Genomic DNA, 15,228 nt, shown 5'->3' on the forward strand with positions numbered 1-15,228 from the left:
ACAAGGTCTCCCCTCAGCCTCCTCCTGTCCAGACTAAACACCCCCAGTTCCCTCAACCTCTCCTCATAAGTCCTGCTCTCCAGACCCGTCACCAGCTTCATTGCCCTTCTCTGGACACACTCCAGCAACTCAATATCCCTCTTGTAGTGAGGAGCCCAATAGTGAACACAATATTACTCCTGATCACATAAAAACTAATTTCTTATGCATGTTATTCAGTTTATGCTATTTTGTAGCTGTACCTCCTAGAATGTGAACATAAGAGAAAATGACAAATCAGATCTCTCTTAGATACCGAGGACCATAATATAACACACTGTGCAAAGAATGCAAGCACAATATTGAAGTTTATTTTCTCTTTCTCTCCCTCCCTCCTTTCTTTATTTTTTTTTTTTTTAATTAAATCCGAACTTGAAAAGGTAAACTATGACATGAGTGAAGCAAAAGGCAACCTCTACCTCAGGATGGAAAAAGGGGATTTCAATGTTACAGCTAAGCTAACTTTCACTGGAAGCAGCTGCACTAATGTAATTGAAATAATACAGACAACGTCCCAGGTTGGTATCATCAGCTCACATGGCAAAAGGCAAGCTGTGACTGGCCCTGTTTATAGAGAATGGCATTCAGGATGCTGGCTGCCAAACAGGGAAGGTCAAATACGGCTCCAGCTGCTATGAAGTGTTTTCCCCTTGATTTCTCCAGTAGCATGACTGTAGATTAGTTGGGTGACCAATGATGTGAACTGTTGTTTGATTTTATATTTGTTTGCTCCTATAGATGATGCACATATATAGGATATATAGGAAATCAGAAAAATAATATATTACAAACTGACCAATTGCCAATTTTATTATGCAGGTACCACACATATTTCTTTTTCTAAATAAGGAAGAAAAGGTGTCACAAATATTATTGCTTGCGCCATTTGCTGGATTTATTCTGTAATAGTGGTGCTTTTGATGTAAGAATTATTCAGTGAGATAAAAAAGGGATAGAAAATCAAAATATATAATAAGCAAAGACTATTGTAAAGAGCATACTCTGTTGTTTATGGATGTTCTATTACATGAGAAGATGACTTACTGTAGAAATTAAGTCAAGAAGAAATGAACCAGCTGCTTATACAAAAGCAGTGGGCATTAGGGTATCATTGTGCTAGACCTTTTAAAAACACGTTGCTTAAGCTAGATTCCGTAGGACTTGACAGTATCAAAATTATACACTTAGGTTTTTAACTTTTCAGAGAACTTGGGATTTAATATGTTTCCCCTCTTCTATTTTTAGTTAAAAATTCTTCCAAAGCAGCTTGTGTTTATGATGGTTTACCAAAAAGACAACAGAACACGTATGCTGAGGCACATTGCTCTGTGGGATGGCAAAGAGATAAAGTTAACGGGCACTTACACTGGACTCTTCCCAAAGTTGCCTGGAGGTCATGACGTGCAGGGTAGGTTTCTCGAGTCTTTTGCCAGTGTTGATAGCACACTATAAAATAAACTAAATCACATAAATCTGATTTCAAAATGCATGTTCAAATGGTTTCAATACAGGCCTTCTAAGATCTTATTTGCTTTAAATTAATGACATCTGGCTATTAGAAATGTCCACATCAGAACACTATTTCAGCTTTGTGGATGTGGAATTTAAAGCTTAAACTTCAGTAGTGGCAGGAAAAAGTTTGGCTAGAGTGAAAAGTCATCAACAAATTAAAATGTCTATTGTTATTTTACAACGAATTTCAGAAGTTTCATTTTATATTTGCCTTTGAATATTTTAAATATTTAATGAAGAGCAAAGGAATCCTAGGATCTAGTTTTGGACTAGGTACCATTTGTAAACAGAGAAGAGAGTTAAGTATTGCAGCTACTTTCATTCTAGCCAAGGCATGAGGATACTTAGCTGGCAGGTGGCTGACTGGGGTTCACATCTGCATTTGGTTTCATTCAGAGCAGTGTTTTGAATGAGAAATAACAATGCGTGGGGCTCTCCCTCTCTTCTTCCTGATGGTTCCATTTTGAATAATGTAGTTCATAGTTCTGTGCCCGTGAATGTTTGTTTATTTTTTTTGTGAGAACAAACAACTTTGGTGGGAGACAGGGAGACTACATGTAGTGTGAGCAGTATTACACTCCTCAGTGTAGATCAGCGTCTTGGTTCTGTATTTCTGTGATTTAAGGATCCATTTGGAAAGTACTGGAAAAGAAACATACATATTTTCTTCTAGGAGGAGTAAAGGTGTTGGGGAAGAGCTTTATAGGATCTGCGGTCTTACCATGCTGAGGTTGCCACATGTGTAAGGTGTAGACCTGGACTTGCTAGCCAGAAATGCTCCAGCTCCACAAGTCCACATGTAGCTTGAGGAAGATTCAGCCTCAAATACCCGCTAATCCAGTGGTCAGGGTTGCTCACTATGAAGAGGACACCAAATGCAAATCTCTCGCAGCTGAGAGAAGGAAAGGCTTTTGAGGTCACCCACATCTCAGATTTGTCTTTCAGGCACTGCACCAGAGGTATAAAGCCTCACCTATTTCTGAGACTTTTTTCAGGAGTGAATTCTGTTACTCTACTGCACTGGGTACTGCAGGGGAGCACTGGTCGTGCTGGCCACTACTCTGAGGTGCTAAAACCTTGTGTTGAGGCTATGTTACCTGAAAATAGAGAAAAAAACTGCTCTTACTTGTTTGAGAGTTGTAATCTCTTCCTCTTCCAGTGTAAGGTCATCTCAGCTTCACAAAGATTGCTTTCCGGGATGTTGTTGCTGGAAGTTGCTTTGGGTGTTTTGATTATTTCAGGTAATTTCTGTTTTGCTGGTAAAGAAAGGACTCCTGTTTTAATTTACATTTCTTCATATTCAGCAGAAATCAGCACACTAAAGCCATTGTGGCTGGTGGTTAGGTGCACATGTGTGTGAGCGAAGACCATGTTTCCCCTGGGAACCAACTGTTGCCCTGCTACTTGTGGAAGTATATGTCCTATGTCCTTTTCTTTATCAGAAAATGAACAATCATGATTTGCGGCAGGGAAAACTTACTTGCTTTTTTCCTTATAGTGGAACTTCTCCATCCTCTTGCCATCCCTTTCCCATGGCATGCCAGAGTCAACTTATATGTGAAGCATTCAGCACGCAGTCACCAGGATGATCTTACTGTCATTTGGAATGAAAAGGACCAGGTACAGCAGCCCAGAGCAAATAAACGTCTGGAGAATTGCAAGAATATCAAGTGGTTTGAGTGGTTTGGGGTTTTTTTGGGTTTCTTGTTTGTGAGGGTTTTTTGTTGTTGTTGTGTGGGTTTTTTTTTTTAAAGACATTAAGAAAGCCAGGGAATGCAAGGAGGCAAACTATCCTCCTTCTTGGATGTATAAAAGGCTGTGACTATGAAAGACGAGTAGCTGATATTCTTGTTGGAAGCATTTTCAGGCCATATGATTTTTCTTGTTTGCGGTAACCCCACAGCTTGCCCGATAATCAAAGGCAATGAAATGCATATGGTTCAAAGCACTGGATAAAGGCCGTTCCCAACAGGCTCTAGGACAGCTTTTGAGAGTAGATGGAAAAAATAGCACAAACATCATGCTTAAAGCAGCTTAGTGGGAAGTAAAGAATATCTAAGGCAAACGATTAAGTGTGAGCATTCTTGTGAGGTTGAAAAGGATGTTGCATTGATATATGCTATGTTTACCCAAATAAGCGTGTGACACAACTGCACTCTAGCATTTTCAGCATTACTGATTCAGTTGAAGCTCTTCTGTATTTCATTCTTTCACTCTTCTCTTTATTGGTGAGAATGACAACTTTGGCACAGTTTAAACCAGTTTTTATTTTCTTAAAGTAAGTCAGCATTATTTTTTAAAAATATGAGTAGTAAAAAAGACAGAACTAGGAGAACTTTGTTGGTTTCCAGAAGTGGTTAAATGGGGAAACTTACTGACTTGCAGCTACCTATGCCATCTTTATATGTGTGTTTGAAATACAGCACCTTGGCTGAGTATTACATTATTTTCTGAATAAAGGAAAGATAAAAAACAATATGTAAAATATGTTACCATACAGCAACATAAATGTGCCTACAAAAAGAATTAGAATTAGTTTCTTTAAAAGTGCTAAAATTCCAAAATTTACTTTACAAGTTGTATAGAATGTATTTTTGAATTATTACTTAAATTACAACTCTTTAAATGCCACCACTATTTAAATTGCCACAAAAATATTTTGCTTCCAGCAACATTACTGAATTTAGTTCCTGATTCTGCAAATGTTTTTTTCTTGTGCTTCAACTTTGCAAGCTGCACCTAAGCACTCTGTGGCAGTGGAGCCTACGGTGCCTAAAGATGAGACCAAACTCAAGCCTCATCAGACTTAAGCATGGTTCATGATTTTAGTAATAATACAGAGAATGGTTTTACTTTCAGCTGTACCATGTAATAAATTCAAGTAGCAAGAATGTATTCGCTTGAACATTAATTTGCCTCACTATAAAAGAGACTTTCTTAGGCACATAATTCATCTCGGGAAAAGGTACAGGGAAATCTTACTGGGTGTATGTTTGAGGTCAGCGTGTGAGAGGTGTTTTATTTCACAAGTTCCTTTTACATCCGTTGATATGGATCAGGTATCAGTGTCATCTTCTCTGAAGTTTGGAAGAGACCGTTTGAACTACAGAGCCACTGTTGCCCACCCATTTAATTACACTCTGAAGCAACTGGAGGTCCATTCCCTGTCAGAAAGAAGAGGCAGAAAGTACAACCAGCAGGTAAGATCATGAGAAAGGGCTGCAAAATACAACGCTGTAATACTGTTTTTACTGCTAGCGTACCTTTCATCCCAAAGAACGGCAGAACCAGATATCACTGTGAAAAATGTAAAGAGGACCCAGTGCTATCGTCTCCTTGTGTCCAAACCTTGCTTCCTTTTCTAAGTATAACTGCTACTTGCTGACAGTACCTGGCTTGCAGTTTTGGCATTGACCTTTTTGGATGGTAAGGAGCCAGAAAGTGGCCAAAGGGGCCAGCCTAGCAATGAAAATGAGGCAAATTTTGTCCTCCGAGTGATGAACAAACTCCCATTCCACAAAACAAAAAGGCCACATAGAGGAAACAAATTTTTGGACTGTATAGGAAATTGCAATACAGGTGTAAAAATGTGCGAGACGAGAAAAGCTTTAAAATACAGTTGTATTTTAACTTGCAAAGCCTATATGGGGAAAAAGAGAAAGAACTCCACAAGTCATCATCCAAGATCAAAGACTACAGAATATTTTCTGCCTGAAAATGCATGGTGTGGGCCAGGCCACACCAGTTGCCGAGGCTGAAGGCTCTCTGGTCAATAATAAGCTGCACAAACTGTACAATGTTCTGTTTGTTCATCTGGAGCCTTTTTGGTACTGACAGTGGTGCCACAGAGTGCTCTCAGTTTTTTTGACTAAGTAGTCAATACGTCTCGAGCATTGTATTCAGAGCAATAAATTCTTTTGTAGTGTCATTATTCCACTGGTGTCATTAATTACAATGCATGAAGGACCCAATGCAGCTTTCAGAGAAGACAGACTTCTGTTGCTTCCGTTGTAAAAGTGCAGTTTCCCTGTGTGTTTGTCCAAGGCCCTCTGCTTCCAGGCCACGTGCAGTCCAATGGAGTTTTAACATTGTTTGTCGCAGTTTTAATTGTGTTTCTTCTTTTCTCCACTGGGTGGAGATCATTCTGCTAGATCACTCTGCAGGCTCTTCTGCTAGCTCTAGCTTTGCTTTCACTGGACAAATCCCTCTCTTCTGGTTTCAGCTGCAGCTCACAGGGAATGGTGGGCAGCCTGCTGGCATCCAACTGACTCTGGAGGATAAATCAAAGATGAACATCACTGCCTGGAATGGCTGTATGACACTCTCTTCAGGTCAGGTATGAGTCTTTAAGAAGGGATGGATGTAGCTAAATTTCTGGTTTTGAGTCTCGCAGAATGATTTTTTCCTGCATTTGTTATCATATGAAAACCTTTTCCTTTAAGTCAAACTTTTCTTTTCATGTCTCGGAAGAAAAATAAAATGCCTGAAGAATTCTGTTTCATGCTGCCAGACACATTTGTATTTGAGATGCAGTTTTCCCTCAGGACAGAATCGTCAACCCCTTAAGTTTCTTGGTAGAGATTGAAGCTGTCTTTTATGGATATAGACCTTTCAGGGGTTCTCACAGGGGTGTGCTTTTGCCCAGAAAGCATACCACCCTAGTATATACTAAACAAATTTTTTTTGAGAATTACTAATATGTGTGTCTTAATTTTTTTCCCTCTTCCAGCTTCAGAGAGTATTAAGTATGGAACACCTGCACGCATGTGGGTCTCTAGAGCAAAGACCAACATTTTTTAATGAATATCTAGATCTGAACTGGGATGACAAAAAATTCAAACACAATTTTACTTACGAGGTAAGAGAAGGCAGTTGTATCTGTTAACTCACCATTTTTATAGAAGCTGTTCTTAATAGATGGGAATTTATTTAGTTTTTATATGTAATTTTGAGAGGATTTTAAGAAAACTTCTGTAGAGCACCACTTTCTGTGAAATACCGTTATTTCATTTTGCCTTTTACATATTTCTCTGCATAGGCAGAAAGCTAAATGTAGCATAATTAAGAAAAAAATGAGTTATTACAAACTAGAGGCCTCACATGCCTAAATTTGTAAAGCTGTTAATTCCATAGGATGGGGACCAGTAACTGTGCTGATAAGCCAAAACATTACGAAGTGGAAGTGCTACATTTTGGAAATGTTATGTTAAAACCCTGAAGCTACTAGAATAAAAAAGGCCAGCACGGGGACAGGATGAGGTTGAGAGCTGGGATGACTGGGCGTGGAGGAATGTCTAAGATTCCGTTGTCATGTTTTAACTTTGTTTTCTTGGTTCATTGCAGAGAAATCAATTATTGTGGCCTGATAAATTTCAGTTAGAAGCTGTTCTGGAAAATATTTTCCTGACCCCATGCACCAAACAGAAGATTCTGGGTAAAATAGAAACAAACTACATGTCTTGCCTGGACAATTATATGAGCTTTGAGTTCTGTGACCTTCCAAATGTAAGTCTCACATAACCATATTGAACCTACTTCACTTTAAATGTAATTACTGTTTTGGAGACCCAGTTTTCCTCTGCTGCAACTTTTCACAAGAATTGCCATACTTCTACAACTTAAAAAACCATAAATAAACAGTGTCTTTTGATGGGTTGAGGCAAAAGGTTGTTTGCCACTGTAGTATATTCTATAGGTCCTATTACAGTTGTTAATATTCCCACTTCCTCCGTGTTTTTTTCTTTCCTATTCCTTACTCAAAGGTCTTTTAATTTCATGTTTCTGGAGAATATCAAAACAGGCTCATCAGTGATCAAAGAGGAAACTAGAGAGGAATAAAAGTGTGTTCCTTCCCATGTAGGTAAAAGTTTCTAGTTTTTATGGCTGCTCTGCTGGTAGTGATGCATTTTTGAGCCTTAGTGTAACCTTGTAGTTGTCATTTATTTTTATATTACACACATAGACAGAAGACCCATCCATGGTCTTCCTTAGGCGTACCTTGGACCCCAAGAGTTGCCTATAAATATACAAAACAAACACAAAACTTCAAACTTGTAGTGTGGTTTCTTTCCAGTTCCCAGTGGCTAAACCACATCTCAGTTGGTTTCTTTGTTTACTATCAGAGCCAGTCACACCCTGGCAGCAATGCAAAACAGACAAATTCTGATGCCAGTGAGAACTTTCCAAGCCCAAGATATGTTAGTCCCTCTTTATAATGCAGAAAATATATGTGCCTGTTACTTCAAAATCAGGTGCCTCTGTATTCTCTTGGATCCTTTTCTTCAACATCAAAATGCCTCTAGTAGTTGAGAAGCATAAGACCAAAAAAATTTGACTTGTTTAAATAAAATATAGTTATATTACAGCTGTTCATCTTGTCTTAGGCTGTAATCACTGAACATTTGTTGTTATACCACAGGAACTGAAGGTGTAATGAAGTAAGAGAGAGCTGTGACAAGAGGGATGTGCTGGTTTCTGAAACTACAAGTTTTGTTCATTACTTCTTTGTGTAATTTCATGAGAATGCTAATATTGTACAACCTCTTACTACTCTATGCAGAGCCCATTTCTTTGGAAGAACACCTTTTTTTGTTCATGCTTAGGTAATTGTTTTCTCTGGAAAACATCAGCTCAACAAAGATGACATCATTTTGCAGTCAGAGGGCAGATTCCACCTTGCTGATCATGGGAGAAATGGGGGGTTGATTGGAGTGTCCTTAAAAAACCAGAGTACAGATGATGTGAAGAACTATTCCTTGGAAATTGAAGTGAGTTTTGATTTCATTTTAGTAGCACTGGGGTTTGGCTTTTGGGTTTTAAAGGCCTACTGCCATCTATCTTCCAAACTGATCAGGTGCAGCCAGTGACTTTAGAACAGCAGGTAAGTACAGGCAACATAAAATACTCCTGGTTTCTTTTGTTCTGTTTAAAGGAGCAGTTATGCAATATACATGCAATATGATCAAGAGAGAAAGAAAGGCACCAACATTAGTTATCTGCAGAGCTCAGTGACAAATATAGTAAATTTATATCAGCTGGAGTATTGTAATGGTTTAAACCCAGCCAGCAACCGAGCACTGCACAGTTGGTTGCTCACTGCTCCCCACGGTGGGATGGGGGAGAGAATCAGAGGAGTAGAAGTGAAAAAAATTCATTTTTTAATTGCATTTAATTCATTTAGTAATTGCAATCAAGTAAAATAATAATAATAAAAAATATACAAAGTAAGTGATACACAATGCAGTCGCTCACCAGCCGCTGACCAAGGCCCAGCCAGCTCCTGAGCAGTGGCCCCCTGGCCAGCTTTTCCCTAGTCTATATATGGACCATGATGTCATATGGTGTGGGATATCTCTTTGGTCAGTTGGCGTCAGCTGTCCTGGCTGTGTCCCCTCCAAATTTCTTGTGCACCCGGCAGAGCATGGGAAGCTGAAAAAGTCCTTGGCTAGTGTAAGCACCACTTAGCAACAACTAAAACATCAGTGTGTTATCAACATTATTCTCATACTAAATCCAAAACAACACAGCACTATACCAACTACTAGGAAGAAAATTAACTCTATCCAAGCTGAAATCAGGATGAGTATATAGAAGTTGTAAGAGGCTGTGTGTTATTATAGCTCACCAGCATGACTGCTCTGTTTGGTGAAGCATGTTTTATTGCACCATACTCATACAGACTCATACAAAGCATCATTTGCCAGAAAAAAGAACTGGCCTTAAGAAAGGCACAGAAAATCTACTATGATGCGCATCCTGAGGTAAAACTCTTCCTTTTTCTCTCCCCCTCTATTTTGCATTTGCTCTTAATTTTCTGTGAAATGAAGAATGTGGAGAAGCTTGTGGTAGCAACAGAGTGGGGCAGAAAAGTAGAAGGAACATCATAATTAACTGAGACAATAGGCCACCCCTTAACAAAAAGATGATTTAATCAATAACAGGCTAGGACAAATACTAAATTATTTCCCCCTCTTTCTTTAGCAAGAAGGGATATGAAAGAAGTATCAGCTGCTCTACTTGGGCTTTCTCTAGTCTTTGTTTTGGAATAAATGGCACAAATTAGCAGCCTTACAGGGAACTGACTGTTTGTTTCTTTCATTGCTACCATTAATATTTTGTCCACAAGCCTTATGCTATCCAGTCATTCAGCTCCTGAGCCAATCATCCTAATGCTTGTACCTCTCTTAAGAGTGTAACTCGTGTGTAGGGCACAAGCATTGGAAAACAGTTCCCTTACCACTTAGCCTTCCGTGCGATGCACTGATATTTGAGCATCATCGCTGAACGTTCATTAATTCTGTGTGGTGGCTTTAAATAAAAGTTTTTCCTTTATGGCTGCAGTTAAGAGCCTTTGAAGATATTTGGCTAGGCCTGACAGGAACTGCCACCTCCTCGTCTGTTCAGAGCCAAATCCTGGTGGAGGGGATTATTGATCAGAAAGAGAAAGTAAAAGTAGCTGCTTCTAAAGGAAATGAGTGTTTTCAGTACTACATGGGATACTTGAAAGGTACGTACCTTCACGGATGATGCTCTTAGTCATATGATTTAGTCTTAGGTAGTCCTGCAAGGAGCAGGGAGTTGGATTTGATGATCCTTATGGGTCCCTTCCAACTTGAGATATCCTATGATTCTCTGATTCACAGCTGTCATTGGTATGAAGAGGCAGGAAGAAAGGCTATGTCTCTCTAGCGCTAAGCCAGCTCAGTTGCATGGCGATTCAAGCTATGGTCTTTCAGATAATGAAAAACTGAAGCTTAAAACTTGTTACACAATGGTCAGTTTGGGAGACAGATATATATCATTACCAGCCAGAGAAAGATTAGAATAGATAGTGACTGAAAATAGGCTTCATTTCATCTTGTTTAGCCATCTTAAAGTTGTGTGCCTCGTTTAAGATAATTGTTACATTCCAATTTCAATGAAGGGAAAGAGAAAGGCACCTCCAGAGGCTGACTCTACCCCATGCTGAAACAGATGTATTAAATCACCCTCTGCAGGTGATTTTTCTCAGCAGCAGTCAATTCTGACTAACAACCGAGAGGAAAGAGGGTTTGTGAATTACTGAAGCCATAAGTTTGTAGAAATGATTCAACTCAACTCTCTCAACCCAGATTCTATGTGCACTTCACCAACAATTTCTGTTTATGCTCATCACTACTTGAGCAGAAACAGCTTTTGTGTGTGATGGGTGGATGAGTGACTGACACTCATTTATGGTCTAAGCTGTTTTGAAATGTCAGCAGCAAGGGACAGTGGAAGACTAGAAAAAAGCCTGTGAATCACTGTGACTGAGGGAATTATTTAGATTTATAGCAATTCAGTGCTTTCTTCGCAGTAGCAAATCTGTATTTGTAAATCATTCACAAGCCACACAGAAGAGAAAAATCACTGATACTTATCTAATTTCCTCCTGTTTATGTCTTTTTTTTTTCCCACAAACACTTAACACACTCAGACACTGATTGATCACGTAAGTAATTAAAAAGCTGACTTTGAGACAATGCCTGTCAATGTTGTTCCTGTAAATGAAGCTCTCTTTTCATTCCCTAAGGGGATTTGGAAGAAGGAATGGAAGTCAGTGCTTGTACTGATGGGCAACAGATGGCTACTGTTAATACCTATCTCAACATTAATGGTGAAAGGCAAGAAAACATGGGACAAATGACTCTGACAGCTGTTAACGGAAGCTTGAGTTTTCTGTCTCATGGATGCGGGGATCCAGTTCTTAAGGCTGAGGTGAGACCCTTCAGCGGCAGTTAATCACCGAATCACAGAATGATAGGTGTTGGAAGGGACCTCTGGAGATCATCTCGTCCAACCCCCCTGCTTGAGCAGGCACACCCAGGGCAGGGGGCACAGGAATGCATCCAGGCAGGGTTTGAATGCCTCCAGGGAAGGAGACTTCACAGCTTCTCTGGGCAGGCTGTGCCCCTGCTCTGGCACCCGCACAGGGAAGGAGTTTTTTCTCAGGTTTAGGTGGAACTTCCTGTGTTCCAACCTGTGCCCGTTGCCCCTTGTCCTGTCATTGGGCACCACTGAAAAGAGTCTAGTCCCACCATCCTGACACCCAGCCTTTAGATATTTATAGGTATTGATGAAATCCCCCCTCAGTCTTCTCTTCTCCAAGCTGAACAAACCCAGGTCTCTCAGCCTTTCCTCATAAGGGAGGTGCTCCAGCCCCCTGATCATCGTGGTAGCTCTCTGATGGACTTGCTCAAGCAGTTCCCTGTCCTTCTTAACCTGGGGGGCCCAAAACTGGACACAGTACTCCAAATGTGGTCTCACTAGGGCAGAGTAGAGGGGGAAGATAACCTCTCTCGACCTGCTGGCCACACTCCTTTTTATGCAACCCGGGATATTGTTGGCCTTCTTGGCCACAAGGGCACATTGCTGGCTCAGGGTCAACCTGCTGCCCACCAGCACTCCCGGGTCCTTCTCAGCAGAGCTGCTGTTCAGCAGGTCACCCCCAGCCTGTGCTGGTGCGGGGGGTTGTTTCTCCCCAGGTGCAGGGCCTTGCACTGGCTTTTGTTGAATCTCACCAGGTTCCCCTCAGCCCAGCTCTCCAGCTTGTGCAGGTCTCACTGGATGGCAGCACAGCCTTCTGGTGTATCAGCCACTCCTCCCAGCTTGGTATCATCAGAGAACTTGCTGAGGTTACGCTCTATCCCATCATCCAGGTCATTGATGAATATATTGAACAGTTAATTGTGGTGTGATTTTTCCAGAATATTGTTTAATCTTGTCAGTCTGGTGGAACACCTTCCAGGCAGGCTTCAGGTACAAGATTTGGTGAGTAAGCAGGCAAACAGGGGAATTATGCAATTTTTAAACTCATAATAACATTATTTTTCACTTTGGTGTGAAAAGACACCATGGTGAGAATTGAAAAGCTCAGCCATACCTAGAAAGCACAGAACATATGGGACTCCCACTTAGGGCGTTCTTCTCTGAAGAGCATAACTAAATAAAGCGAGAGTAGCAGTAATGTGCCAGAGCGGTTCAGCATGTTGGTTACAAAACTAAGATTAGAATTCCTGAATGTGGTTTTACTTCTAATAGGGGTTCACATACTCTCTGTTTGGAGAAGGCTGCTCAGTTCTTCATCCTTAGACTCTTCTGTTCCCATTTCTAACCACTGAATAATACAGAAGTCATTTCCCCTGAGAAATAGGAGGCCACTGTGGATCTTTGCTGGCATTTAAACTGGTACAAACTTTGAGTGATTTAGACCCAGCACAAGCAATTCTAAATTACAGATCTATGATTTAGATCCATGATAGAGATCATATTCTAAATCAAAGATCTAAATCATTGCAAAACCTCATTCAAGGTTTTTTTTTCCATTGTCTCACAGAACAAACTTAATGAAATTGGGAGCCTTATGAAAGCTAAACTGATGGAGAAGATTAAGAAGTTTGATGGATATATGTGGAGATTCAGGAGAACAGTAAGTATCTGTACATCACCTGTGAAAGCACCATGAAATGTTTGTGTAGTGTTAATTAAACATCATTCTATTGCATGCAGTTGTTTTGTTTTGCTCAAACATTTAAATAGTTAATCCCATGCTAACCTGCAATTCATACACAGACAAAAAAAACATGTTTTGCGATAAAGATCCTATATCTCTGCACCAACACTGAGGAGTTCAGAATTGCCTTAGAATGGAGTCAAAGCTTTGCTTGTCATCACTATGTATTTTGATGTTTCTTGTTTTCTGGGAACCACTGTAGGTGCAGCAAGTTGATTTTCTGTCTGAAGCAGCTGGCTGGCCTTCAATAGCCTTGCAAAAGGTAGCAAGATTCCTCCACAGTGTGGGTAGAGCTGTCGCCCAGGTGTGGAAGCGAAGTGGAATCAGGCAGATACTGAGAAGCAAGCTCCCGCTTTACCTGGATAAAATTCAAGATATTGTCCAGCAACTGCAGAATGAATTGCAAAGTAAGCAAAAGCGTGCAAATCAAGGAGAATAAGGACAATGTCAGTGCAGGGCAAAACAAACTTGAGTATAAAACATGCTAAACAGCACAAATGTTTCTATTTTGATCTAGCAAAAAGTGCTGACCTTGGCTCGTAGTTTACAGAGTGGGAGCCTTGATGCAATAAGTTCTAAGTAACCTCAGTATGACCACCTTTCTAGTGAAATCATTGAAGATGCATCCATTCTCTTGGACACAGGAGTCTGGGTTCAATCGGATGAGAACAGAGTCCTAATTCCTAAGTTGAAGCATTTCTGCTAACAGTTCCCTGGCAAGCATTTCCTCCCAAAGGGCTGTTCATACCCATCCTTGAGTTTTGAATGCTTGTACTCATCAGATTTCCCTTGATATGTTTTTTCCAAGTCTATCCTGTAGCCACTAATTCACCGTTCAGCTGGACTGTGGCTCATACTGAAACCATTGAGAAATGCAGTCAGCTGAGAGAACCCTCAGTTCTTGCAAGATTAAAACCTCAGTTTGGGCTACTTACCTCTAGACTCTTCCCGCTTAAAAGTGGGATTTTGTTGATATACTGTGTTTGAAAGCAGCTGTGACCAAACTGTTGTGTTAGTCCTTGAGCAGGTGCAGATTGAGCTGTACAGCTCTGATGGTGGCATATTGCAACAATGTATTTATAATATCAAGCATATGAGTGGATCAGGGTTAGGGCTAGTTGCCTCTTGGTTTTTCGTAACACTGTCAATGCAGACAGCGGTGAAATGTGCGTAGCTGGCATGAAAACAAAGCTGCCTTTCCCTGTTTCCTGTGTCCCTCCTTCACTTATACTGTGGGGAAACAAACGGACAGCCACTTCGTAACATACTAGCTAAGGTTTCTTTCATGTTGTGTGTTTGCTTCAGAGCCATTAGCAACTTTGAAGGATGCCTACTATGATGTAACCTTGAAGCCACTGGATGAAGTTTGGCAAGAGAAGACAGAGGAGTACATGAAGAAAATCCAGGCTTTTTTGCCCAGGATTGTAAAAGATGTGTGGCTAATGGAACCAATCCAGGTGGCATTAAAGGCTGTGAAAGCAGGCCTGGATATGGTTGGTATAATTCAATTCTCCATTTGTAATGGTTTGAAAGACAAGGCCTACAAATTTAAGTCTCAGCTTTGAACTATGGATACACAAAAACATTTACCTATTTTTGGTATGGAAATAGTAGTTATCTTTCCACATAATAAGCTTGTGCAGAGCTAATTTACTGTTCTTGAAATACTTGACCTGGTTCAAAAGCAGTACTTTTCTAGCTAGAGGAGGGGTTGTTTTACTAGTTTTGTTTGAAATCACAGCAGCAGTAATCTGTCATTCATGTAGCTTTTGTTGTTCTCCCATAGAAAGGAGGGATTGTGATTCCAATGGATAACACACAAATATGTTTGGGCTCATCTAGTTGAAATGAAGAGCATAAAGGATATATCATGACACCAATTTATATTAACAAAGATATAAATCCTTTGCAAGATACTGAAGCACATTAACTCAGTGAAATACCGGCATATTTTAAGTAATGTTATTGTAGAAAGGATATATTTCTGTCCATTATTTGTTGCTGTAGCGACTAGTGTCTGTCTCTGGATATTAACCTCTAAATGACAAGATGCCATCAGGCAAGTGATAAATACAAGAGAGACTAAAGTGCTATTTCACTGACTATTGCTTTAGAACTCATTATCAAGTACTGACCCTGAAGCGATG

The 15,228-nt window shown here is 40.2% G+C and overlaps 2 protein-coding genes across 7 annotated transcripts in view; one reads left to right on the forward strand and one right to left on the reverse strand.

Moving 5' to 3' along the window:
* The window catches only part of LOC135315238 (uncharacterized), a 110,304-nt gene that overhangs the window by 84,115 nt on the left and 10,961 nt on the right, over positions 1-15,228 (forward strand). Inside the window, exons 52-65 of the mRNA XM_064462090.1 lie at positions 420-557; positions 1,285-1,447; positions 3,050-3,171; positions 4,611-4,751; positions 5,774-5,887; positions 6,281-6,409; positions 6,895-7,056; positions 8,154-8,318; positions 9,892-10,057; positions 11,102-11,305; positions 12,317-12,339; positions 12,905-12,997; positions 13,284-13,488; positions 14,387-14,574. Of these exons, the coding sequence (XP_064318160.1) occupies positions 420-557; positions 1,285-1,447; positions 3,050-3,171; positions 4,611-4,751; positions 5,774-5,887; positions 6,281-6,409; positions 6,895-7,056; positions 8,154-8,318; positions 9,892-10,057; positions 11,102-11,305; positions 12,317-12,339; positions 12,905-12,997; positions 13,284-13,488; positions 14,387-14,574 (2,013 nt within the window). The remainder of the gene's footprint in view (positions 1-419; positions 558-1,284; positions 1,448-3,049; positions 3,172-4,610; positions 4,752-5,773; positions 5,888-6,280; positions 6,410-6,894; positions 7,057-8,153; positions 8,319-9,891; positions 10,058-11,101; positions 11,306-12,316; positions 12,340-12,904; positions 12,998-13,283; positions 13,489-14,386; positions 14,575-15,228) is intronic.
* Positions 5,155-15,228, reverse strand: part of RMI2 (RecQ mediated genome instability 2) — a 30,556-nt gene continuing 20,482 nt past the window's right edge. For 2 of the 6 annotated variants that reach the window (XR_010374667.1, XM_064461925.1), the window contains one exon: positions 5,155-5,821. The gene's annotated coding sequence lies outside the window, so the exon portion shown is untranslated. Of the gene's footprint in view, positions 5,822-8,691; positions 13,470-15,228 lie in introns of those variants that run through there. The other 4 variants (XR_010374665.1, XM_064461922.1, XR_010374666.1 and 1 more) reach the window with 2 other exon arrangements.

This window comes from Phalacrocorax carbo, chromosome 10 (genome assembly GCF_963921805.1).
Source record: "Phalacrocorax carbo chromosome 10, bPhaCar2.1, whole genome shotgun sequence".
Classification (NCBI taxonomy): domain Eukaryota; kingdom Metazoa; phylum Chordata; class Aves; order Suliformes; family Phalacrocoracidae; genus Phalacrocorax; species Phalacrocorax carbo.